At 37.9% G+C, this 27,820-nt stretch overlaps 2 protein-coding genes across 18 annotated transcripts in view; both read right to left on the reverse strand.

The window, feature by feature from the left end:
• Window positions 1-5,788, reverse strand: part of ABHD10 (abhydrolase domain containing 10, depalmitoylase) — a 10,778-nt gene extending 4,990 nt beyond the window's left edge. The window contains exons 1-2 of the mRNA XM_082460982.1: window positions 3,549-5,788; window positions 1,029-1,212 (exon numbers count right to left, since the gene is read on the reverse strand). Of these exons, the coding sequence (XP_082317108.1) occupies window positions 1,029-1,212; window positions 3,549-3,753 (389 nt within the window). The 5' untranslated portion in view covers window positions 3,754-5,788. The remainder of the gene's footprint in view (window positions 1-1,028; window positions 1,213-3,548) is intronic.
• Window positions 5,789-7,257: 1,469 nt separating this feature from the next.
• The window catches only part of PHLDB2 (pleckstrin homology like domain family B member 2), a 228,114-nt gene continuing 207,551 nt past the window's right edge, over window positions 7,258-27,820 (reverse strand). For 12 of the 17 annotated variants that reach the window (XM_082460130.1, XM_082460141.1, XM_082460139.1 and 9 more), the window contains 8 exons: window positions 25,628-25,648; window positions 23,647-23,682; window positions 21,822-22,029; window positions 14,528-14,618; window positions 13,347-13,493; window positions 11,296-11,515; window positions 8,346-8,431; window positions 7,258-7,750 (listed from right to left, as the gene is read on the reverse strand). In XM_082460130.1, the coding sequence (XP_082316256.1) occupies window positions 7,610-7,750; window positions 8,346-8,431; window positions 11,296-11,515; window positions 13,347-13,493; window positions 14,528-14,618; window positions 21,822-22,029; window positions 23,647-23,682; window positions 25,628-25,648 (950 nt within the window). In that variant the 3' untranslated portion in view covers window positions 7,258-7,609. The remainder of the gene's footprint in view (window positions 7,751-8,345; window positions 8,432-11,295; window positions 11,516-13,346; window positions 13,494-14,527; window positions 14,619-21,821; window positions 22,030-23,646; window positions 23,683-25,627; window positions 25,649-27,820) is intronic. The other 5 variants (XM_082460129.1, XM_082460132.1, XM_082460126.1 and 2 more) reach the window with 1 other exon arrangement.

The following is a 27,820-nucleotide window of genomic DNA, read 5'->3' on the forward strand; positions in this document are numbered from 1 at the left end:
GACCTATTGAGTGAATGTTAGATAAATAGATAAACAGATAAATAGATTTTTAGGTTGCTGGTACTAGAAAAGAATTCAGAAATTATCTTTCGTCCAATCTTCTCCTTTTTATGATGAAGAAAATAGGTCCAGCATTTATTAACTGACTCATCTTGTCAGTTATTGCTAGCATTAATTCTAGAGCCCATGTTTCTTGAATTCCAGGCCAGCGCTCTTTTTACTAAACCATACTATCTCTTCTGGCAAATCAGGCACTAAATAAATGATTGTTATAAGTAAACAAATCTAATAACAATGTAAACACATTATTTTAGTAAAATAATTATCAGTATGAAATATTAGGAACTGTGAAATCAAGTAGTAGTTAAACAACACATATCCTTATTTATGCTTATACATATTCAGGCTACAGAAGTGAAAGAAAAGAAACTCGGTGGAAATGCGAATTATACAATATTAATTTTACAATACTTTTAAACACATATATTATTTTAAACTACATATTTTAAAAGGAAATAAACAGTGGTCAAATAAATGTCCTTAAGTCCCCAAAGGAAAACCACAATATAATTATGAGATTACAAGAAAGCCAATTAGTATACTGGTTTGTTGTCATGTTAGAATACTGTTTCTAAAGAGCTAAGTTACCACTAGTTTTTTTCTGCCACCATTGTCAGTGTGGCACAGAGACCTTTATTTATTTATTTATTTTGGTTTTTTGCTTTGTTTTGGCAGCGTGGCTTGTGGGATCTTAGTTCCCCGACCACGGATTGAACCTGGGCCCTCAGCAGTAAGAGCTTGGAGTCCTAACCACTGGACCGCCAAGGAATTCCCCACAAAGACCTATAAAAAAGGCTTTTTAAAGGCTGCACTTTACAAGAACCTTAAATCACAAATGAAAGTTTACAGACCATTAAAATAAATTAATCTATAAAAATGCTGGCATTTGTTTCAGTTGGTTAGAGCAGAAGTAATTCTCTACTGCCACGGTAAATGGTAATATTTTCTCTAAAATGTGTTGTTCCTACCTTATATAGGCGTGACCTAGAGATTTGCAAAACTCCTCAATCGCCAGTGCTTTTGTACCATTCATATTAGAAATATAGCCAGGGATGAAGATAATTCCTGGACTTTTGCCTTTTAGCCTCTTATAAGCCAGGTTTGGAAGGTCTGGTCGACTAAGGAAAGAGATTGAGGTCTTTTGTCTGCAAGCTAAACAAAGTACACAAAACATAAACTATAGTTTGCAAACACAGTTTTTTGAAAACCATACATATTTGTAATCTTAACTTTCTTAACTCATCAAACTGATGTCAAATACTATTTCCATTTAATAGAAAAAAAATACAGATGTGAAGTATTAAAGTCACAAGTCTGTGCATGGTATCTTTTAAAATCATGTCACAATCAGTGTCTTCTCTGAGCAAGGTCCAATCATGATTCTTCCAAAATACACAATGAGAAGGAAATCTGAAGGCAACAAAAGACAGACAGACTTGTCAAAAATGTTTTTCTGTTGCTGCTATATCATCTGTCCCAAATAGTATCAATCAACATTCAGATTTACCTACACTAGTTTTAGCCCTTTCTTGTGAGATTTGTCTTCTTTAAAATTTTTTTTAATGTTTAAGGGGTTTCACATTCTCTACTTTTTAGTGGGGAGGGGGAGAAACAAGTTTGGTCTGCCCTTGGGAAGTTGTTTCAAAGGTAGAGGTGCTGTGCCCCTTTTATTACTGATTCCCTCTCCACCCATAAAATCATGGGCCATGGTAACAGCCAATGATGATTCCATATCTGCTGAGGTGGGTTCAATGAGCAGTTTCTTTATAAGTAACCTTGAATAAATGCATGATAATACCATTTTTGGAAAAAGATTTCTCATAGGACTCCCAATCACTGTGTTTTATTTGTTGGCCTCGTTTTCTGTGAATGGTACACACAAATCTTAGTGCAAGTACAAAGGCACAATGGGTAAACCTTACAAGGTTGTTCCATTTCATTATTTTTAAAGTTCCTTCCCTACTGTAAAGTCAATACTTGCTCTTAAAAAATGTAGGAAGATATTAAAAAAAAAAAAAAAGTCATTTATAATCCCACTTTCTCCCTCCAAAGAAACTAGGCTTGTGTACTCCCTTAACAGTCTTTTTCTGGACCAACGGAATCTCTTTTTTATCACATGAAACCTTTCTCTACTTTATTGTGGCTAATTAAAACTTCTCAGTCTCTTTCATGTGAGCTAATAAAGTTTTCCTCAGTTTGGATTTGAGAAGTTGATTTTTTTAAAAACTTAATTGAAGCCCTTAAAGCTATCCCTTTTATATGTAATCCTGTTTCAGAGTTTCAATGTATAGTGAAATATGCCAAATTTAAAACATTTAGTGAAAAACAAGGCTAGTAGGAGCCAGTTATGTTGGTTGACAGATTGCAGCAGCAAAAATGTTCATTTCCCATTTCCTTAGCACTCCAAAATTCCTTCCTATCCTCTCTTTCATATTACTTTCCAACAGGAAATTCTCCATAATTACAATTTGTTTAATCTTGGTGAGTTATAAGTGGTCAGGTTCTTAACATTATATCCGTGAATGATCTTCGTAGTGTAAGGATTAGCTCAAAGCCTGGGGCATAAGTGTTCAATGAATGTTCACTAAATAGTAAAAGAGTATCATATTCTAGTTAATGAAATGACATACTATACTTCGCTAAAAAAACAGATATATAACAGCCTTTTGGTTGTGTACAATTAAAGGTAAGTTAAACTGATAATATGCTTAAAATTTTTAACTCAAAGGGTATTTGCCATGACAATTCCCATTCCAAGCACTATGCATCTGACAGCTGTCTGGCAAGGGTGTGAAAACAACCAAACAAAAAAATAAAAATAAAAAGACATAATTCAGAAAGACAGACTATATACATGGGGGCTGGGAGTGGAGGTAGGGTGGGACGGAGAAGAATCAAGCACAAGGAACGGAAATACTCAGGGGCTCTAATTTTTCGTCCAAATTCTAGTTTCCTTTGTAGAGTAACGACTACGGTTTTTACTGGGCTGCGATCATGGGAAAAACAAAACAAAACCAAAAAACTAGAAATTAGGCTTGATGACGGCGTTTAAACTTTTCCAAAGAAAATGTTCATATTGTAAAATCGCTCAAGTCAAGGGAGGGCAGGTCTAAGCATCTTAACAGTCACGATCTGTAAACCCTTTAGAACCAGCAAAGAAAAGCAAAAGCAACTAATAATCAAACGCATTAGATGCACATCTGAATGTTTCCTAATGTTGGCGCTTAACAAAGGGGAGGCGGGCAGAGAGGATCCTTAGACTGCAGAGCGTAACGCCACTAACGGCCCGGGCTGTCCAGAACACCCCGGGGCCCGGCAGAGCTCTCCTCACAGCCTTCACCAGAATTGTCGAAAGCGCCTAGAACTGGGGTACTGAGAACCGGGGAAGAGCATTTCTGAACGGGGCGCCAAAAACGCATGGCACAGGAACTGACGGAATCCGTGATGTTCGGAAGTACGCGTCCTGCTCCAACCTTTCGGACACTGACCTGGGAGCCACCGTGGCGCCCGCTCGGCCTTCGGTGCAAGTAACGTGCTGAGCCCACGGTGGAAGCCGAAAGAGACGGCCATCCGGCCCAACCTGCGACAAGGTACCCAAGCGCCCAGACCCACCCTCGCCATCTTCCCAACGGCCCCTGCGCCCCGCGCCGACCTACAGAGACACGCACAGCACCCAGAACTGAGCTTGCGCATGCGCCGCCCGCTGGACGACGCAACTTGGTAAACGGCGCCTGTCCGAGTTTCGACCCCCGGAGAGCGCACATGCGCAGAGCGTCGTCGCTCTTCCCAGCCTTTCGCGGTTGGACTGTTCTGTTGGGGGGGTTCGGTCTGTGAGTTTGGGATGTTTTGAGCGCCCTCGGTAGGCTGCTTTCTCGGTGGGTAGATACTCCAGGACTGGAAGCGAGGAGAGGAACCCCACCCATCGTTCCTAGATAGGAAACCATCTCATCATCCCGATGACGGTAGGGAGCTGAAACATAAAGTGCTAAGGTTTGCTGCGTTACAAGTAGTTCTCACCCCCTTGACAGTTTTGACCTGTACCGGAAATGGTTCGAAGATCTGACCTTAATCCAGCTTGTATAAACACCTGGAGTGGAATCGAACATTCGCCGCTCCTTCGCCCTTTTTCACTTTGTTTTAGCTCTTTGTATGCCTGACTGTTGAATTACCCTGACCCCTGTCTCATACTATACGCAAAAATAAATTCCAGTAGATAAACGGTCTCAACAGAAGAATAAAACCTGAATAGTTCTGTTCGCCCTGCTCCTAGAAATAAGAAAAAATATATAATTCCAATAAAATTGGCCAACAGCTGTGATAGGCAGTTCATATATGTAAACATGATGATCAACCTAACTGAAAAATTGGAATTAAAAAAATAACCCATGCCATTTTTCCTACCCATCAGATTGGCAAAAGTTAAAAAAGAACAACTATTGTTCTTTTTAACTTTTTTCCGGCAAGGAAGCTGGGCAATGGGCACTCATGTATGGTTGGTGGGAGGGTATACTGACAAACTCTTTTGTCAAGTAACCTGACCACCTATGGCAATTTAAAATATGCATCATTTTCATGCCCTTTGACCCAATGGCCCCCATTTGTGACTATCCTATAGAAAATACTAGTTTATACGTATGCATATTATCTACTAGAGCACCATTTTTAGAGGCAAACAGAAGAAAAAAATGGAATGGCCAATTAATGGTTGAATAAACTGTGGTACAAGGGTTTCTGGATTCCTGCTCTGACACCCTTCAAAGCAATTCTTGGAGGCCTCAAGCATCAACAAGTAAGGACTAGGTTTTTTTTTGTTGTTTGTCTTCTATTTAAAAGTTACTGTAGCTGGTTTAATACTGGATACAGTGAATCCAGCCTATCTTTGGAGTCTTGAGAACCTGTCCCGTTAGAACACACTAGAAAAGTTGGATAAATACAAACTTAATAGATTTCTTTCTTGAGAGGTGTATTGCCAGAAACACCTGCTTGACAGCTGCTTGATTTAGCAACTTTCTCCAAAAGCTGCTGAGCTATTTTGCTAGTTCTCCATTAAGCCTGTTATAGACTCTAAAGGGACTAAAATCACTAAGGTGATGCCCAATGCACATCACTTCAGCATCCTTTGTATCTTAACAATAAACACTTCTCCCTATGATTCTGGATATTTGCAAATATTCTCAATCATTCCTGTCCATATTCCGTCCCTTTATTTTTGCAGGTCTTCTTGCATTTTATGTGCAGGGAAAAAAAAAAAATCTTACTTGTTCTCATAGTGGGAAAGGCACTGCACAAAAAAAGCAGGGAAACCCATGGACCATTTTCTCCATCCACCTTCATCAGTATAACAAAATAGGAAAAATTGTAGCTAGACTCAAGTGAAGATGCTTTTACTGACAGCAATCGGCCTGAAGTAGACAAATTTGTTTCCGTTAACCTACTGTCAATGTTGCCTTCATTGACAGGTGTGAAAGGACATACTGTAGAGGGCGGTTTCTTCCTCTGAAATCTGCTTCCTTGTTCAGGGAAACAAATGATGTCCCCACCAAGTAAAGCCTTAGAGCTTTAACTTCATACCTGCATGATTTTTTCCCCATCAGAGAGAAGGATAGGTAAACACAGTCCTTCAATCCCCAGTAGTAATTGCATCTGTGCAATTAGACAAAAAGATGTCAGGTTACTCAGGGGTTATCTCATTTTGTTAGCAACAGGAATGTGACCAGAGATATTTCTGATTACTTCAGTTTATAAACTACAAGTCATAATGTTAGCACACAACAACCTTTATGTCGATTCTACAATGGACTTTTGCTGATTAATCCATCCTCTGTCATGTAACCAATGGGTGACTTCCTAATGAGAGATGAGTTTATTTTCAAATGTGAAATCTGGTCAATATTTTAATCCAAACTCAACATATTTTAACACACATATTGGAAAGGTTTACTATATCATGCAAGGCATAAAGTTGATTAGAATATCTTTACAATCCTATGAAGAAGGTAAAGTACAGTTCAGAAAAGTTATATCTTTACATTAACCAACAAAAGTTTAGCAATTGTATTTCACTCTCATTACAGGGTTTAGGGGTGACCTCTGAAAAAACAGATTATAAAAATGTCTTCTGCAATTGTGATTTTGTCCTTCACTGTTCAAGTAAAATCATGTGTCATCCAGTTGCAAAATCTTATTATTGGCAACATGTATACAAACCACTGCAAATAAAAAAAAAAAAAAATTGTACCCAGGCAGGCCTGACAAAGATTTTACAGACACTTCTAATCTAATCATTTCGCTTGTACTAGTAAGTAATGTCATTATTTTCTGCTTCTATTCTTTTGCCAAAGCGTAGAAAGAGTACATTCATACTTACAAATGCACACAACATGACAAACCAGGATAAATGGAATTTGAAAATCATTATAAAAGGACTTTCCTGAAGTCATTTCATTCAACAAAAATTAATTTAACTCTAAAAAACAAAGGCTAATTGTAAAGAAAATACATAATAAAATAGTACATTACAGAGTACATTAAGTTGAACTTCATTTGCCTTTTAATGGAATCACAATACTTCTGTAAATAAGGATTTTAATTGGTCTGTTCTTTGGTGAAAACAGCTGTATTTCATAGTTATGTCATGTGAGGCTGCAGCAAAGAGAAATCAGATAATATAAAGAAAATCGGCTACTGGTTGCCTTTATTCTCAGTACTGGGAATGGAGAAATCTTCATCAAAATAGCTCCTAAGTATTCTCTTTATTTTAAATTGCCCAATGTGACAGAATGTCTAAGACTGCTTCTTCCAAAAACACACAGCTTTTTGTTCTTCTTTTACAAAGAGTAGTTTGCTATATAGGTACAGTAGCTTATGCTGGTGGTGATTCTTCAAAGTCAACTTCCTGGGCACTTGTTGGCATCAAAGTACCATTTTAAAATGTAGAATAACACTAACTGCAGTTCATCACTTGAAACTACCACTGTTAAACAGAGGTGATATCGAGTCTTTGGTTTTGGTGTAGTACTTTAAACGTAGGGCCAAACTCCTCATACAATATATTCCCTTCCAAGCCCTTATTTGCTTATATTTATAAAATAACATTCAGCAAAATACTCCTTTTTCAAAAAAGCCAGTTGATTACCAGTAAAGTCAATGCCAATGATTTGGGTGCTAAAATAATTTCATATTTTCCAAGTACATATAGACATTTGTAAACGGTTTAGTTTATTTCACCAAAATCAACAATTGATAAAAAAGAATTTATAAGAAATGTTCCTATAAGTGATGCTATTTACCAAAATAGTATTTTCTTTCTCCTAGGCGCTTCAATTCTTTGCTATTTATGATCAAGCTTTGAGTTATTTACGCTCAATCTTTGAATTAAATCCCTTCTTTTCCTTTTACAAATGACCTCCTGTTGATATGAAAACAGTTCTGAGTATCCATAGTTAAAGGGATGGGTCTGTTGGGTCTTTCCACCTGGTGTTGAATATGGCTTTATTCTTGTCAGAAATTATTGCAGTCTGCCCTGAAGTGGACTATTGGCGTTAGTTCACTACAACAAGAAGTGAGTGTAACCTTCCGCCCCAGTAACTATTACATCCATCCAGATTCGCATGGCTTCTGGCGATGGGGCCACCATATAGTAGATTCTGTCATGCGTCTTGACACTAAAGGTGAGTAATGGATTAGGACTCTAAAAGGAAAAGAACATAAAACAAAATCTTGAAATTATAACATTAAATATAACACAGAGATATGTGAAGGCTTCTATGTAGCTATTACTTCTGTTCTAATGTAACCTATTCCCTCGCCCTCAACACCTTTCTCAAGATTGACCATATTTCTGGCCTTTCCGCACAAGAGCTCTCACAGTGAGCTCACCAATCGTTTTAGCAGCTACTTGTAAAGCTCCAGCAGGGTATCTAGCTGATAGTGGGCGTGCTAAAAATAGCTCAATAAATGTTATTCTTAGCCCTACTAAGATGTTTCCTTATGATCTTCCTCATAAGTAGGTAGTAGCTCCTTCTTAGAAGCCTAGCAAAGAGTTACTTGGCAGGGTCTCCCAAACCAATATATCCAGAGTATTTTCTCATTTTGTCATGATTTATTTTTCCACAAAAAGATCAGCTGCACTAACTACTTTACTTCTATGTTTACTTTTCCAACACCATTCTGATCATATCTATCATGTCAGAATAACAAATCGAAATTAATTAGAATTCAAAAAATACCTTTTCCCCTACTTAATTATGCATTCAAGTTGTAGGAATCTGAAATTCAATGTTTACCTTATTAGCATTCTTGAGGTGATCATAATATACTTCTTCAATGGCTTGAAAGTATATTACTCCTTTTAATTTAGCTTCATGCTTGTCTGCAATGGTAGATGAGTGTTAAAACAAATACTTTATCACCACTGATGGACAGGAAAAATTATAATTTCATTATAACTATCATCATTCAAATATTTATCTAGCATTTAAATTATCTAAGATTAATTAAGATAACCTAGGTTAGTACATTAGCCGCACTCTATCCTGAAAAAAGAAAAAAAAACAAGAAGGTTGGAATTAGCAACCCTAAACAAAAGAGACTAAGTGACTTTACTCAAGGCTCTTCACAAATTAGCAGTCAAAAGGTAACCCAGAATACTGACTGTCAGGTTAGCACGCAAAGTGTAAACACCACTGACATCAAGATAAATTATTTCCCCACATTCTCCAAGACAGTAGTTGTAATGAAAATATTGATATGCAGCTCTGTTGCAATGAAATTTGTAACAAGTGTGTTTTTTGATTTCTAATTTAAAATAATATCCTACTTATGTTTCTTTCCTATCAAATTTCTTGTCTAGTATACTTGATATTTCATCCTATTCTCAACGGAGTTGCATGTCAATAATTTAATGTCCTTTCAGTGCAACGTTTTCCAAACTGCTTCCAAAGATTTCGTCAGATTTGCCGTAAAAACCAAACAGAGCACAAAACAAAACAAAAACAAACAACCAAACCACCAACCAAACAGCATCACTCTGCGGTGACTAATAACACCAATATGTTCTTGAGACATTTTGTAATTTAAACTCTGCAGGGATGACAGCTCATGCAAGCACATTAAAGAATCTCAAAATTATGGGTGAGGATACAGAGAAAGAGACCCTATCGTACCCTGCTGCTGGAAACGCAAATGAGAAAGTCTCTTTTGGAAGTCAACTGGTAAAACATACACAATGAAAAATGCCAGAATTCTTACTCAGCAACTCTGCTTCTAAAACTGTATCGTATAAGACCTACGCGTGCATTTGCACGTGTATTTGGGTTCGTTGGAGCACAAGCTGCAAAAGATCTGCTGGAGCTTTAATAGGGAACTGATTTAATTCTAGACCAGCCGTACACTGCAATCTACTACACAGCCACTGAAAAGACTGAGGTAAATCTGCATGTGCTCAAAGAGAAAAATCTTGAAATACTGTTATGTGAAGAAAGGTATGAACAGAGTGAATAATTTGGTCCTAACTGTATTAAAGAAGAAAGAATACCTATATAGACTGAAACATACATGAAAAAGAATGGAGAAAGTCTGAAAGGATATTTCAGGCTTAACAGTGTTAGAAAAGGTAGAACTTTTGTGATGGGAAGAGACTTACTTTCATTATATAGACTTAGTTCCTAGGGAAACTCTGTTTTAATTAATACCATGTTTGGTGGGTTTCCACCAGTTTCTGTGAAAGAGAAGGTCAATGTGTCTCTCAAACATTTGGTGGAAAAGGTCCTGCAATAATGAATTCATGGGAAAACAATAATACTTTGTTTTTTGGAAACAGAGGTAAAATAAAATCTGGAGATAAAAGTAAACCTTGTCAGTGTTTCAAAGCAGACAGAAAACTGGGGAAGAAAACTTTTGTTTGTAGGGCACTTCAGATATGAGAAAGAATCTGAAAAATACAAGCATAAGAATGAAATACAAATCCCAGAGAAAAGGAGCAGAAAAGAGTGAAGCTGTTTTGTCTGAGTTATTTTAAAATTTTATTTTTGGAAAATTCTGGCTGAGGTTGTCTTTGGAGACTAGCACGTAGCAAAGTTTTGTTTATGCATTTTGCAGACACTAAATTGGCATTTCTTATTACATAGGCATCTTTTCTATTGTATTAACTAAAGAGACTGTCTCTGGATTCTTATAAAACCCAAGGTCAGAAAGCCCAAGAGAGGCAACCTGTGAGGGTTAGTAGACCATTTACTTCAGGCCACTCGCCCCTGTAGCAACTGGAACCCCACCCAAAGAGCCCCTAACTGAAAGGCATGCACCCCCTGCCCTTTCCTCACCCCGATTCTGGGGCTCCATTGCCAGTGTTTCCTTTCTTCCACGTGCTTCTTGGCTGCTCACACCCCTCTTCATAAACATATCCTGACCTCACACTACAGATTAAATGACTGGACTGTTATTTTTTATTACCTTGATACACTTTGTAACAATTCCCAACAATGCTCGTAAATGCTGATACAGTCACCCCAAGGCAGGGTCTCTTCATAACCTCTAGTCTGATTCTACTCTTACTCAGCAGTTGAAAAGAGAGCAGAGCTATTCTTATGCTGCTAATGGACATATTTCATATGTGATCTACGTGTAAATAAGGGGCTTCTTAATAAGTAAACCGGTTACACAAATACTCCTGTATTTACAGAAGATTCAGTAGGGTATGGTTCTCATAATCCATCATTTACAGAATCCAAAAATATTCCAGTCACTTAATAAATACTTACTTATTCACTAGTTCACTGATGAGCTTTACTCTCTGTGCTGAAATTGTCATTCTAGTATATAAACTACAGTTGAATGACTGTCAGTTAAGCTGCCTAATTGTGTGTGACTTTAGAGCATATGACCATAGAGAAATAAATAGAAACCTTTTTTTTTTTCTGATTTCATGGTTTAAAAGATAATATTTTGGTCTAAAAAATAAATTCCATTTAATATTTATTTGGGCTTGAGCTTATTTCAGAACTAGAATAGACTAACTCACACTTTTTAAATAACATAATTTTTATTATTTCTAGAGGAAATTCATATCAGGTGGACCATATAATCTGAATAGAAAATAATATACATCTATCAAGCTAATATTGCCATTAATTCTATTACTTATCACTCTAATTATTTATTCTGAATTTTATTGCCTTTGTTCTTTAACAGAGAATTCCTGATTTGAATATATCACTCAGATTTTTTTTTATCACCCACCTGCATAATAAGAGAAGGTGCGCTTGTTCCGATCAAAAACAAACCAACGTTTTTTCCAAGTTTTAATTTTTCCACCCATTTTGATGAGGAATCCTCTGCAGGTCTTCTCTGTGATTGACACATGATAACAGGTATCAATATTGTGGCCAGCAGTCTCCACGTGGCTGCGCAAATCAAAGTCTTCCTTCCGGATAGGCAGATAACGGGTCAGAGGTCGAGCCTGGAAAAGCACAAGCCCATCTCATCTATAGCTAATTATGTGTCTTGTTTTAGGTCACAGGTGTTTAGAAGTGAAAGTGAACTGAAAAGCCTAAGTGTTAAACTGTCCATGTGATTATGAGAACTTAAGCTAAACATTGTCATTTGGAATCTAAAAAGCGAATGGCATTTTAAGAAGGATGCTATGGTATGGGGGGGAAAATGTGGATAAACTCAGGCCAACAGATTCTATTCCTTGAAATGGCCAGATGAGAAAATGGAAACATGTCATTTACCTTAGCTTTAACAGAGGTACTTAGCACTTAAAAACACAGGGAAATAAGGCATGAAGTTATCTGGGCTCCTCCTTACAGATGAGAACTCCTCCTCTGTAACGTATCCAGGAGTTCTCCCTGCCACAACTCAACAACAGTTCTCCTTAAATAACCACAGACGTGACATAATTGACTGAACATTATTTAGTAAGTCCAGCCCCCAAGGATGTATGTACATGTCGGCTTGCATACACCCTGTGATAGAAATTGAAGGCAGAGATGTATGTTTTGAAAAGCGAAGCTGAAATAAGGTAAGAAGTGGAATCAAAGCTGTACCCAATGAACTGTCCAGGACGAGACACTGAAGAGATGTACATAGATGTCTTTTATTTTACTATGGCTGGAGTAGAGGTTCATCTAATCTAGGAAGCACATATTGCACGGGTAGTATTTCTAAAATAGTCTTTTATTTTATCCTGTTAAATTACCCCACCCCTTTGCCCTGGGGGAAAATAACCTAATCATACACTTGGAAGCAAAAGTTATAATTGGGATTAAAATAGAATTGTGCCTTTTGGTTTTGGCTTCAGGTATCAAACAGGCATGGATGACCTTTACAATAAATCAAAATGTGACAGAGGTTTGGCATAATGAAATAAAATGAACAAGTTTTACTTTGTATTTTTCCTTTATTTTGCCTTTGATTCTGTGGTACTTTGATGTTAGACAGATGCCACAGATTTACTGAGCCCTCAAAGGACATGAAGTCTTAAGGCGAGTCTCCAACTGTTGTACTTCAGACTGCCAGCAACTGTGAGGAATAAGGGAATTGGTACCTTTTACTATTAAGTCTAGTAAGCTTTGGTAAAACTGATTTGAACTTTAAATTACATGGCACTTAAATTTTTATTTTAGTTTCTCAGAAAACATACATTATGTAAGCAGTTCTAGTGACAAGAACAGAGACTCAGACTCTGCTGACTGAGATAGGAAGTCAAACAAAGTGGATGGTTTTCCTGAGTTTTGCTCGAGTTCAGGAATCCTGTGCACATGTGTGTGGACTGATGCAGCAAAGGGGAAACGTGTGACAACACAGTGGTTAGGAAAAAAAACCCCAAAACATGAACACCACCACCAAAAAACCAGGCTGGTAAAAGTATCCTGCTCTGGAGTGTTTGCTTCCAAAAGATGTCTTAATAGACTCTCTTCTCTTTCTCAGCTTAGTTTGGGTGTTGTATTTGTTTTCAGTAATGAATCCAGCTGCATTTTCAAAGCTGCTCAAGAAGACATTCTCCTTTTAAATATACTCCAAAAAAAATGGGTAGAAGAAAAAGTGCCTCTCCAATCAAAATGTGCCACGTATAACTAAAGAGAAATGTCATTTTGTTAGTAGTTCCCAGTGGGTTTTGAAATAAACACACATTTTTTTTGCCCATTAATGCACTTCTCTTAGCCATTACATGTCAAGGGCTAATAGGCAGCACAACCAAAGGTATCCTCAGACATAGCATGACTGTCTTCTGAAAAACGACCACCAGGGGGCAACCTACTCCAATCCATCCAGATTGACGAACCAACCTGTGCCCTTTGTTTCTCCCTTATTTTTACTTCCTTTTCAATTAACTTCTGCCTCTGGCTGGTTTCTTCCTGCAATCGTTTTTCCAGGAGTTCTCGGCGTCGTTTTTCTTCTTCCAGAGCTCGTTTCTTGGCTTCCATTTCCCGTTCCTAAATATCATTATGCAGAAAAAAATTTTCAGACATACTGGTTATACTTGAATGATTCCAATATGAAAACAAATAATTCTCACTAGACAATTCCTGATTTTATAGCCCAGTATACATCTAAGACTAAAACACCCGTAATCACCATTCACAGAACTTTCAAAAGCATCCTGTGCAGAAATGCAACCACTACATTTAATTAAAAATGAAATAGTAAGTGAAACACAGCTTGTGACTCTATTCAGTCATTTCATACTAATGACCCCATATATTAAAAACTCTCCATTTTTAATATAAAAAAGGCTCACTAATTGTGACCCAACACCAGTCACGACTTTCGGCCTTTCTTTGATGGCCGTAGGTCCTTCCAATTCCTGTTGTTGCTCTGTGGCTTCCTGGCTGACGGTCACAGAGGAAGTGCCCAGGGAAGTTAGAAGAGGAAAGGAGGTGCCCTTTCAGGCAGGATGCAAAGGCATTTGGGGAATTCCTAAGGAAGTTCAGATTCTGGCTTGAAATACAGTCACAATAACATGGGAGTTTTAATATTACAATAGTGTCTTTACCACGAACTGGCAAGGCAGGGAGAATGCATAAAGACCTGCCATTCCTCCTGTTCCCCGGCAGGCAAACAAAGGCGCCATTGAAGGGAAAATGTAATACAAAGCATTCATTTCAGTTTATGTCCACACAATACACATTTTACATTATGAAAAATGGTAGTGCAGTAAAGAGCCGTAGAGAACATCTCTCTAACACCCTCACTTTTCAGAAAAGAAAACGGGGCCAGTGGGAATTCCCTGGCAGTCCAGTGGTTAGGACTCTGTGCTTTCACTGCCGAGGACCTGGGGTTCAATTCCTGGTCAGGGAACTAAGATCCCACAAGCCATGTGGCACGGCCAAAAAAAAAAAAAGAAAATGAGGCCAAGAAAGGTGGAGTGACTACTCCAAGATCATGCTGCTTATTGAGGCCTGAAAACAGTTTCCCAGTGTCAAGTGCAGGGCATCTTGAACTACTACATCAAAGATATTAGGCCTACCCTGGATTCAAGAAGCCTTGTCTTCTCTGCATGAGCCTGCTTCAAAAGTCTCTCCATTTCTTCTATTCGGGCAATATTTGAAGTGCTGGCACTGAAGAAAACACAAAAGCCTTTCAAGAATACTGCTTCTTATTGATGTCTCTTCAAACACACACACACACACACACACACACACACACACACACACACGACAAGATCCAATACAATTTAAAGGATGTTACTTACAAGAATCACTGGTCTGAAGAGGCAAGTCAATTCAACTCTGAAAACTGTAGGTGAAACTTAACTTACCTCAGTTTTGAGAGATAAAACATAGGCAAGGAAAATAATACCAAACAAAGTGCTTTACTCATAAATAAACCAAAACCAGCTCCTACAAAGTGTGTTCTCAAAATGTTTCCTCCAAAGTCTAAAAATTTTGGCCTGCGGGAAGTCTTCCCATTAGTTTAATTATTCAGGGATGCCAGACCAACGACACTATCACCAAAGTTCTATGTAGATGACCCCTAAGTTTGGAAGTCACTTTATTTGGTTTGGGATCATGTATCACCAGCTACTTTTTTGTTATGCCTTTTTGCTTGTGGACATTTTATTTCTTAAATGGTAATTTAAGATGGCCAATTAAAAAAATGACTTCTCTTACAGGTGCAATAGAAGGGTAGTGGCCAGTTTTGCCAGTAAAGCCCATCCACCATACGAACGAGGAAACTGCATTAAGGGATTCAAGAGCTTCAAAAGTAATGCATCTTGAAAAAGACATCACATAAACACGTGAAGGAAAAAACCAAAGGGAGTGAAAGCTGCAAGACCAGGTAGGATAACTAACAGAGAAGGAGAAGAACTTAGAAATGTTTAACATTAAACAAAATATATTATTTTTCCCTTGTTTACATTTTATTTGACTATTCTGGAAAAAAAGGACCTTGGCCTAAGTCAAAACTTATTTATTTTGATGTTCCAGCCATGGAGAACCAATGTTATTTCTTATGCATGTTTACTTGCATAGTCACTTAAATGTATCTTCTTTTCTAGACTCTCTTGGCTATAGAGAGGCTTTTGTGCCTGTATCCTCCATAGCATAAAGCCTGGTACACAGTAGGTGTTCATGTTTGCTACACACATTCATATAAAAATTAATTCATATAAAAATGAATAAGATAATCATTAGTATAGTCTCGCTAAATCATATTGTTGATCAACTCAAACCTACGATGTTTGAGGGCTAAGAGTTCTTTTGAAGAGAAACATGACCTCAGTAATGTAGGACATATGGTTTATCTTAAAATCAGTACTGTGCACACATGGTTATAGCTGCTTTATTCCTAAATGCCAAAACTTGGAAGCAACTAAGATATCCTTTAGTAGGTAAATGAATAAATAAACCATAGTACATCCAGACTATGGAATATTAGTCAGTACTAAAAAGAAATGAGCTATCAAGCCATGGAAAGACATGAAGAAACTATACATGCATATTACTAAGTGAAAGAAGCCAATCTGAAAAGCTAAATGCTTTATTACTCCAACTATATGACATTCTGGAAAAGACAAAACTATGGAGGCAGTAAAAAAAAATTATATTTTATATACTTTAAAAGCTACTTCGGTTATTTTGTTAAAAAATAATTAATTTTTATCCATGGACACCTACTTGTTCTCTATAGCTACACTTTTGCTATTGATTTAATATTTCCTTGACATGTAAACCACTTTTACTCAGCAAAATTTTTGCTGCTCTATGATACTGTGTTGCCACTACCTGATACTTTTGGGGGGATCAGAACTGTACCTGCAGTGAAAAGCAAAAGCAATTGCAATAGCAATTTAGGGTGAAGTCTAGACTTGTCAATACAATGGCATGGAACAAATGAAATGCCATTTGGCTAGCACCTGTCATGCCAAGGGAGAGCCTGAAGTCACTGAAGATACACTTTGTAATGCATTACCTGTAGCACAAGACACTCATCATTGGTTTCTCCAGCCCACCTAAATTACAAGAGGAGTAATGCTTCCTCCCATTGCTCCAAATTCTGACCTTCTTCAGAAGGCAGGCACATTTCTGATCTCATGTAATTACTGTATGATACTGAATAATACTGAATCACTTGGCCATTAATGGTATAAAGATGACTAGTTTTGCCTCCTTTCTCTACTTAGCCATATTCTATTTTATCAACTGAAGATTACTTTTTTTATGTGACCAACTTTGGCAAAAACCCATAGTCATAAAGAAAAATGAAACTTCAGTCAAGGGTAAAGGAATCTAAATAGCAGATTTAGTTTTCAGTGCTGAATAATACCTTTCAGCAAAATTTGAATTTGCTTTTTAGAATATTCACTTTAGAGGCAAAGGCAAAAACAGAAAAAGGAAGGAAAAATAGCAAACAAGAACATTGTCATACAACAAACAAATAAATAAGCAAAACGCAAAACAAAATTCTCCATAAAGACATAAAACTTTTCCAAGACTGCCTTCAGCATACCAATATTGCCACTAAATGAAGAGCCAGTGTCCCAGAATATTTATTTTCAATTCATCTTCTCAAGCATTTTTTCAGGTTAAGCAAATTATTACTCCATATAAAATGTCTAATCTTTCTCTATTCAAAAAGATTAGACTATCTGGTCTCTTTGACAGCTGTCTGCCCTCTTCTGAAATCCTCTGGTTTTCAGTATCTCTTCTGAAAGAACTCCCTAGAATAAAATGCAAACACTGGGTGTTGACTATCTAGGGTAGAAAGCAGTATACAAACCTTTGCCTGAAACAAAGGGATTAGAAGTATCTGAAATTCTGGTTGATGTATCTCTTAAAACCAAGCTCAGCCTTGGATGCCCTCAACCCTATACCCAGTCTTGTCCCCGCTCCACACACACAGTGCTGGTGGGTAATAGCTATAATGAGAGATCAACTTCCTTAACATTTTCTCAAAGCATGAACACAAGGTCAGGGCTTATTAGCAATAGTAATAAGAACATATAATTTTAGGTGGTATTCAGAACACTACACTCTATGAGCTCATTCAATCATTTTAGCAGAAAACAGACTTTATGCAGAATTGACCTTCAGCTGCTGTTTTCTAAGACCCAAGACCTGTTTTCTTAGCTTTATATTTGTGTACAGTGTAAGTAATGATGCTGAAATAGCAAAAACACTGTCTGACTCAAAGAACTTTCTGCTGGACACGAAAATGATGTCTCAACAAAAAGTGTAAGGCAAAGGTACCCACAACTCTGAGTAATTCGATAATTCTACCAATGGCTTTTTGTGACATAATAAACCACAAGACTAAGTTTATGTTGCTAGAACTTCAGCATGGAATTACCTCTTTAAAATGTGTATCATTTCAGGATATTTTAATACATAATTTTTTAAAAATCTAAAAAAAGAGAAAAATTTTTAGTTCTTTATTTCTTTTTGTACCTATCTTCAAAAAGTTCCCATTTAGGATGTGCTGTCATACTATACATGCCAAACATTAGTTCCCTATTACCATTTTCCTGATGTTTATCACATTATTTTCCTTCATAAAAATAGGTACAAGCTTATCTTAGGGCAGGATGAATTTTTTTTAGGTAGATGGTGGCACAGAAGAGAAATGCTTGTTTGTTTGTTTGTTTTTTCTCTCTCTGTCCCTTTTATTTATACTAGACCTTTTGCAGGCATCTTCTACTTGCCTTCAATTTTTTGACATTCAGAGAATCTGACAGCATATTTAAATAAATACTATTAGTAATTTCTGACCATGGTGATTGGTTAGTTATCTATGACTGCTAGCATCACTGGGTCAATTCTCTGTGAAGTAACTATGGAATGATCATGGCCACATGTAGCTACCTTCCAGGAATGATCACTCTGCAATAATGCTATCCTCTTAATATGGCACATTTAGTGGAGTCAATTCTCATTTTCTGCCTTTGGAAACCATTTAAAGAAAAAGTAAGTAGGTGAACAAATAAAATTAAATTAAGATTTTGGTGGCCACTGTGCTTAAGTCTCTAGACCTAAACTTCTAATGCTTGGTAAATCTAACTGAAGTGCCTCCCTTTTAGGTAATTTCCTGTGCTCACTGCTGCACTGCTGCTGTTACCACCTTTAAATATGAGAGATGGGGTTTGAGGAGTGATCATTTGGAGGGATGCATATTTACTTTTAGTTTTTGGTGGGGATGAAGAGGCAGGGAGAAGAAAATGGAGCAGAAAAAGCCACCAAGATAGGAAAACTATAATATAGAGTGTATTTATTTATTAAAGATGGCTCAAAAATAGAAAAAAAAATGGTCAAGCTGTCAGGAGTTCACCACAGGAATATTGCTTTAAAATGTTCACAATTATTTGGGAAAGTAGTCTGATGTTTTCAAAATAACAACTTGCAAAAGTGCAGAGTGCCTAAGAAACCCCTCTGAGATCCCTATACTGGGAAATGAAACAGCTGCACTGTCAACTTTCATTCCTCCCATCATTATACAATAGTTGCTGAGTTGCTGACTTTTGTTTGTGTCCTGTCATTCAAAAGTAACACATTTAACTGGTCAGTTTACTGGCATTTATGAATAAGCACTCAAAGTTCTAGGCTTTCTGTCCTGAGAGCATCAGCTCCCGGCACCCCTGCATGACTCTCTGACATCCTCCTGGGAGCAGCGGATATTACAAGAGCTCCTTCAGAGCAAGAGATGGATGGTTTGATGCCCAATTGTTCCACACACTCAAGTGTCTTTCACTTTTTTAGAAAGTGAGATACCGTATCTTCTAATATTGAATGAAGTGAAATACTAACCCTTCTGACATTAAAAAATAATGGAAGCAAAATATTATCTTTATTATTACATAATTCCCTACTTAAATTTAAATTAAATTAAATTTTCCCTTGTAACAAGGAGAAATACCTATAATTCTCACGGTTGCTTTAGTGTTTTTCCCAAGGGACTCCTTTCCTTCTCTGACAGGATATATCCAGTAATATCAATATTTCAAACATTATGATGTCAGAATTAAAACACACTAAATTCTATTTACCACAGACTGTAGCATCTATCCTTCTCTTCTTTTCTTCCACTCCCCAAATTTCTTGGTTATAATATCTGGTTAGATTTAGGTCTCTCATATTCTTTTCATTTATGAGACACTGACCCAAAGCTAAGTATACCCTGCCGATATTACTTTCCCTCCGTCTCTGTCACTCCTTTTTTGGGGGGCGGGGGTGAGGAGCAAATGATTCAAACCTTTGTAAAGAAAGAAATTCTATATACACGATGGTAATTTTCCACCAAAATATTTTAAAATCTATCATCCTCTTGCATTCAAGAAACAATCCTCCATTTAGCAGATTAGCAAATCAGGACCGAGAGAGTTCTGTGATCTGCTTCCAGTAGCAAAATCAGTTGTCAGGTCGAGACCCAGAAGGTCCTGTTCCAGCCTGTGACTTCATTGCAACAGAGGAAAGTTTTTTTGATGGCCATTATTCAACTAGACATTTTCACCTGAGACACACAATTGCTCAATGAACATTGATTAAATATTGGATGTTTTGGGGGTTGAACTCATAATGGTTCTCAGCCAATTGAAATAGATCAAACAAAGAAAAAAATCAAATATCCCGAGGCATTTATTCAGCTGACACTTACTGAATGCCTACTATGTGCCCAGATCTCTGCTGAATGTGGAAACCAAAAGATAATTAGACATCCTCCTTGACATTGAGGAATGTACCAATTAATTATTGAAGAAAAAAACTGTATACTGCAATGTGATCAGTGATATAATAGGAAAAAGTATCAAGTTCCATGGAAACATGAAAGAAAAATGCCCTGAAAGGAGAAATTCTCATGAGTTTCCAACTTAAGTTTAAGCTTAAAGGATGAGGAGACTTTCTCCAGGCTAAAATGGGAGGGGTTGGGGGAAGGTAAAGACATTTTGCAATGTCAGACACTCTCAATGCTCAGTAAGGACAGGTTGAGGGAATAAACAAATGAGAGGATGAATTGACTCTAGATAGTGGTGTGCTGGTAAACTAGCTCTCTGGAGAAAAACAAAACCCCTGATATGCAGCAAATGTCTATTTATGTGGAGTAAATACTCCCACCATGGCCAATTTCAAGCTACCAACATGACATCACTGATCACAGAGTTAGGAGATGTGCACCTTTGGCTCTTGCCAGCCAGTTTGAGCCGACTCCAGCTCACTGCTAACTGTAGAATATTCTATAAGGATTTGTGGAATGAATGAGCATACAAATAAAAGAAAGAACAGATTACATGATCCCAGGGCTAGAACCAATATGGTCAAAGGCACAGAGATCCGAGAATTCATTGCCCTCTCAATGAATAAGAAGCTCTGGGAGGTGTATCAGGAGGAGACAATGAATGGGGAGTTGGGCTGGATCTAGAATGCCAGGCTCTGGGGTCTGACTTTATTCAAAAGGTGGTAGGGCATCATCACAAGCTTTTTTTTTTTTAAAAAAATAATTAATTAATTAATATTTGGCTGCGTTGGGTCTTCGTTGCTATGCGCGGGCTTTCTCTAGTTGTGGCGAGCGGGGGCTACTCTTCGTTGTGGTGCGCGGGTTTCTCACTGCGGTGGCTTCTCTTGTTGCAGAGCATGGGCTCTAGGCGCGTAGGCTTCAGTAATTGTGGCGCACAGGCTTAGCTGCTCCGCAGCATGTGGCATCTTCCCGGACCAGGGCTCGAACCCACGTCCCCTGCATTGGCAGGCGGATTCTTAACCGGCGTGCCACCAGGGAAGTCCCCATCACAAGCTTTTGAAGGAGCACTCTGACCAGATCCATATTTTAGATGCCCCTTTGGCCATAATCCCCTAAGACCACCTTTGCTTGCCTCAAAGTATGAACACAAATGGGAATGGTTAAATCCTTCCAAAATTTTAATATGCAGAACAGCTAAAGCCTTCCTTTCAACAAAACAGAAGGGTAAGATATCCTTCAAATTCTTACTCTGTTGTTGGAAATTACTTCTTTATTGAATCAAAAGCAGTCCTAATGAAGCTGGAGTCAACCAACAGAGGCAAATCCATTTTGAAGCGCAGTATACGCGTGAAGTCAAATGTAAAGAATAAAGGAGAAAATGGATTAGATGGTGTGTTACTGGCTCAGTCACACAGGATACAAAGAAACTACTTTCAGAGACCACCATGACACCCAACCCTCTTCTCTACTGTAGACTCTTTATGTTTCAGAAATCTGGGCTTGTACATATACATGGCCCCAAATTGATGGCTTTACTTTTTGAAACCGGCAGGTGCTTTTCCAAACCAGAAACCTTCCCCAGGAATACATCTTACCTAGAGATATTGTCAGGTGAGCAGGCAGAGATGCTTGTCTCCATGCTGTCAGAGCTGTCTAGGCTCAGAGTATCAAAGGCCTGGTCCTTGTAGCTGTGATCTGGGTAGTGGAAACTGTTCAAGTAGACATTTGATTCAGATGCTGTGCGGCTGTAAAATTCAGAAGACTTCTGCCTTTGTCCTTCACTCATCTGTTGGTGATTATATCCTAAGGAGAGAGCCATAAATACGTTAGTATGCCTCATTTCTTTCAGTCTTAGATCTTCTAAGACTTAAACCAGGAACCCAAAACATCTGCCTATGAAACTGGGGCCTTGGTCTAATTTGTTTTGAAGCCAAGAAGATCAAAGAAATGGCATAATGCTCAGTGCAAGGAAGAGTTTCAAAGAAGTGGTCTTGTGAATGATCTTTTCTGTCAGCAGATCACTTGACACTTTCCTATGCCATTTCTACATCTCAGCACAACTGAGAATAATACATCAGCACACACACAAACACACACACAAAACCAAAACAGAAACACATTTAAAGGCCCTGAATCCTCTGATAATAGCTGGGTTTAAGTGAAGCAAGATGACTCCAGTGACAAGCAACACCAGGGTTTTCGGGCAGTCACTTCTTCAGTGGTATTGAAATTTAAAGGGTACTGGATCTGGTCATAAAATAGCAGGTGGATCATCTAGGTGTAGGATTTGAGAAACCTGTGTCCCACTCATATCACTAACACTTTTAATCTGGTTAATGTTCAAAGTGACATTTTTCTCATTCTTTTTTTTCAAATTCCCTTGTCTGCCAATTACTTATTTAAAACACTCACAATCAACAATCCTTCCAATGGCTGTACTCCTCCTAATTAGTGTATATATAGCTCTCTTCTTTTTCTGCCTTAACAGTCAGCCTTCAGCTAGCTGGTGATATCAACCGTATGAAAACATAGGGATCACATCAACAGGAGCAAAAGTGCCACTAATAAGAGGGGTTTTCCTTACCCTGGTACCTGGTCAGCTGGCACATGAGGCCACTGGCTTGACTTTGTGTTATTCTATGGCTTTCTTCTGGTAGCTGATTCTGGGCATCACAAATCGAATTATTCTTCCTTTCAATTCTCTATTTAGCATGTATTCAGGAATCAGGGATCATAGTGATAAACAAATCCCTTAATTCATTAAAAAGATGTTTCTTTAACCAGTACCATAGTTTGCAATCACTTTCTCCCTGATCAAATTTACTTACCAGACTTATGAAGAGTTTACAGCTGGACCATCTGGATTTTCCCTGTTTTCTTGTACTTTACCTACTTTTCTAATGAGGCTTTTAATTAGTAATGAAATGGCAAAAAGCAGGCCAGAGGGCAAAAGAAGGCAAATAATTCCAAACAGCTTCCTCAGCTGTTGATTAACTATTTCCATTTAAAAACGGAAGCCACATCCATGAAGCTTTAACAAAGCATTATAGACCAAAACTAAATCTGTAAAATGATTTGAGTTCCATGAGGAGTTTGCATGCCATTAGTATTTAGAGCAGTTTTAGATATCTAAGTGAAAATATGTTAGTTCAGGTTAAGGCATTTCTGGGAAAATAAGTTTCCTTGATATAAGATGTAATTATAAATTATAAATATACACATATGTAAAAACTACATATCACTTTGCTAAGGAAAGATGCAAAACATAAAAGCACACCATGAGACTTTAGAGAATATTATTAATTGTAATGATTAATGCATAAAGCATTACACAAAGCCAGTGCATTCATAAGCGTGGAGCTTGTGCCTTTTTTTTTTTGTCTTAAGAATGGCAAAATAATTCATTACTCAATTATTTACCTTTGATACTTGAACTTTTGGAATTACTAACTGCTCCTTTTAAATCGTTTCCAATTATTCATTATGAAAAAAAAGGGGGACAATAAAAAAAAAAAAACACCAGAAATTATTTGAAAAGGTCACACACATATCTTTCCTTATACTTTCAAAAAAGGTTCGTTGGCAAAGAAACCTTCACACTGGCACCAATGACATGGAAGACATTTCCTTGTTTTAGTATGAACAACACATCCCTAAAAGACAGCCCTGTCATTTCAAACATATACAACTTATCTCCTTGGTGATGACAGGTGCCACAACCTCCCTTCCCTTCAGTTTTTCACTATGAGGAAAAGCCAGTTCCTACAATGCAATTAACACTTTCTTGGAAAAGCAGAGAAGAGGGGGAACGTATTTCTTCTTAAAGCAACTGTATGCCCTGCTCCTCAGATCTCCCAGGATTTTTTTTTTTTTCCCCAAAAGTACCACAGAATAAGAAAATGAACTTACCACCTTCAGGTGAGGTACACAGTAAACTAAAATGGCTCCAAGTTTTCGGATGCGGCCATAAGGGAGAGCCGTGTTACAATGTGTGTTACAATGTGTGTTACAAGGATTGTGAACGTAAATTCCCTAGATCACCTCACTATGTGTTTTATTTTTATTTTATTTCTTTGCTCTACGTCTGAGAAAACCTTGCATCACTCTGGTGGTAGGATAAGCACCTTGCATTTTCATGGCAACTTAAACGAAAAAGGCTGCTGCTATCAAGTAGCTTCCAAGGTAAGATTTGAGTTTCCTGTGGATCCAGTGTGAGTGGGAAGGTCCACCTTATGCAGTCCCTTCTATCCCCGCAACCGGCCAATATTTTACTGATCACGATGAACTCAGCTGTCACCTGGCTTAGCCTCCTCCCTCCTGAACAATTCCAAAAAAACAAGTTACCCCTGCAATTACAATCGAGGGCATGGCCCTCTCCCGTGACCCCAGAATTGCACCAGCGTGATTCCTAAGAGCTGGCTTTAGGATCCAGGCTCTGGCCTGGCCATTTAAAGGTACAGATACTTTCAACAGAAGGACATCATAGGAGCGCAGGAGATGGAAGGAGCGTTCCTGGTAGGAGGCCCAAGAAGAACTGAGGTGCGTGAAGCAGCGCCAGAACAGGTGTGAGCTGGATTAAGCCACTGCTCAAGTGTAAGTTATCGGGGAGGGGGTCATGTATGTCCTGTTCACCACAGAATCCCCGCTCGTTTAGCATTCAGATGTCACAAAATAAAAAGTCCCTGAATGAATTCACTTGTTCAATAAATTCCAAAAAGAGTTTGTTCAGGTTTTTCCATAAGATGTTACTGAAAAACCCAAATGAACTTTTTGGCCAACCCAATATATTAGTGACTAAATAAGGAAGTGGAATGCATCTACTGGTTCGGGTGGGGCAAAGTAAGCGGACTGGAAAAAATGAGACTTCCCCAAATCCCTGAGACTGCTTGGTTTTTGTTTTTGTTTTTAAATTATGTAGCAAGAATAATATTCAGCAGTGGGACAGCATCTGAAAAGTAAAAAGGGCCTTGTAAATGCTCTAAATCCTTCCTGTCCAGATAGAAATGGCTGTTTGAATAGGGTATTTTGTAAAGTTTATAAAGTAAGACCTGATAATATCTGAGGCTGGTCGCTAAGCATAGCACATACATGGAATCCAAATCAACTCAACTCTCTTCACTGCCTCGGAAGAGCCAATCGGTTGGATGTTCAAGGCCCATTTATTATTATTATCGTTATCATTATTTTTAATGTCAATCTCTATGAATTCTGGCTGATTGTACCTGAAAAGTGCTTTGTGAGTTAACCATTGTGGGATATATAATCTTGCCAATATTTTCCAAATGTGTGTTATATACCTTAAAATGGTTATCTGGGCCTTAATACAGAAAATGAGATGACTTAAAATTATAATCTCGGTTTAAGAGGATAAAATGAATCAGTATTTCTGACAGTTTCTCACCTGCTGAGACATTCATTCTTCCTAACCATAGTCCCCAGCCGGAAGATGAAGGTGCAGGACAAGTCAGGAATGAGGAGGAGAATGATAGAGAAAGGGAAAAAGATACAAGATCAAAAAGGATGACAAAGGGACAGGAAAATTAAACGTCTTCCAACATGCAGTCATTGACGGTGTTAGTAACAATACCAGCTTGACAAGGTAAGATATTCACATTTTTAGATTAAATTTGAGTGTATAGAGACGAACTCAAGAAGTTAACAAAACAAAAACAAGCTTCTGATACATGCACACAGTCAAAAATGATTTGTTACAGGAAAAAAAAATCACACATGTTCAACTAGAAAACAGGGAGAATAAAAACAAGATTATATCTATAAAACAATTATTTTTTCCAAGAAGACATTAACAAATAGTTTTTAAGACTTAAGGTTTGTAAAATGCCATTCAATGATTTGAAGCACAGTCCGTCAAACTTTGTAACAAGTCAGTCTTTTAATGCCCTACATTTCTGTCACCCAGCCACATAAGAATCATTTTTTCTAGTCAGCAATTCAGGCTGTTCTTCACTCTTTACTAAGTCTCAAGGCTTAAATGGAATGAATAGGTAGGAGCCTCCTAAATCCTTCCATCCTCTCACATAGCCTGCCGCCTGCCTTATTTATACCTTGCCTTTATAAAGGGGAGACATCATATTTTACACTTAGCCTATACACATCACAAGGCCCACTCTTTTCTTTATCTAGATCCTGAGTCTTACAAAACGGTGCTTCCGAAGCACTTGTGTTTCCTGCATGGTCTGACTTTGCAATAAAAAAATCAAAACAAAGAGGGTCATGCAGCTGCCGGTGAATGAACAGCAGCTGCACGCAGCATTGTGCTTCTAGCAAATGTGCAACAATTTTCCTCTAATGTGTAAAAAGGAATAATCATTACACTAAAAGTCCACCATTGTACAGTTTTAAATCTGATCATTTCTTAAAGATGACAATGACCTTTCACTATTTGCTGGAAACAAAAACACCACACAGGGAGGTTGTCATACCTTTCTTGGACTTTCCTGCATTGAACAGAAGATAAAAGGACAAAGATTTCATTCATTCTAAAGCTTACAAAGGAATAGTTCACAAGCTGTACAAAAGCCAATAACCATTACAACTTTAGGATCTGAGTCCCTGGACCCTTTGCTTTAAACTCTGCTCTCAGAGATCTTTGTTTGCATGATTCACGCTGTCAGGTCTATTAAAAAAGTGCTTATTGAGGGAAGGCTTATACTTACACCATTGTCCTTGATGTATCCGTTATGAATAAGCAGCAAAAAAACAGTTCATTTAAGTTAATTTGTGTAAGTCATAAAAATGATAAGATCTATTTAATTTGAGTTAATGAAAATGTGCGAGGTCTAATTTTTTCAAAACCATGGACTTTTACTTGGTGTTTGCTATTTTAATGGAGCCAACAGGTAGTAGTGAAACAATTCCAAATGGAATGATGATTCATCCTTCCTGGTCCTTGTGGGCCACCTGTATGGGCTTAGTAGAAAATCTGCCAATTTTATGGTCCGTTGTAGCTCTAAAAACTGCAGTCCCTGACCCTTCCTCCTCTGGGCGGGGAAGCCAAGGGTGGCAGGCCGGCCTCACAAGATACATCACATCCTCTTGGATCAGTACACTTAATGAGGTTTCTCTATTTCTCAGAAGCTGTCTCAGCATCACCACATGAAACTCTTTAAGAGGAACACCACTCAGAACTGCAGCAGGGAAAGACAGGCTGCAGTCTTCTGGGATGTACAAAAGACCCAGCAGTGAAGAACAGGAGCACAGAGGACAGGTCAAAGACAATAGATTTTGTAGAGGGCACCTAATGTGACCTAAGGGAATTGGCTCAGTTCTTCTTCATGGACCTAGCATGGGGATTCCCATTATTTGGGGGGAACACAGATGAGAAAAATAGAGATCAAACCTCCCTCCAGTTTCACCATATTCTCACAAGAATCTTCTTACACAGTTTTGTTTACAGGTTTGTTTGGTATAAAGGACTAGTTTTTCTTACTCTCTATCTTAAGGCAAAAACTCTCAACATAAAGTATGGTGCTGTGGCCAGGCCAAACTTTGATGCCTTCAGCCAGTGGCAAAAATACATTTAAAAAGAAGTCTATAAATATCACAGAGAAATGCTTCAGCGGAAAACAGACTT

The sequence above is a fragment of the Balaenoptera physalus genome (genome assembly GCF_965194825.1).
Source record: "Balaenoptera physalus genome assembly, chromosome: 4".
NCBI lineage: Eukaryota > Metazoa > Chordata > Mammalia > Artiodactyla > Balaenopteridae > Balaenoptera > Balaenoptera physalus.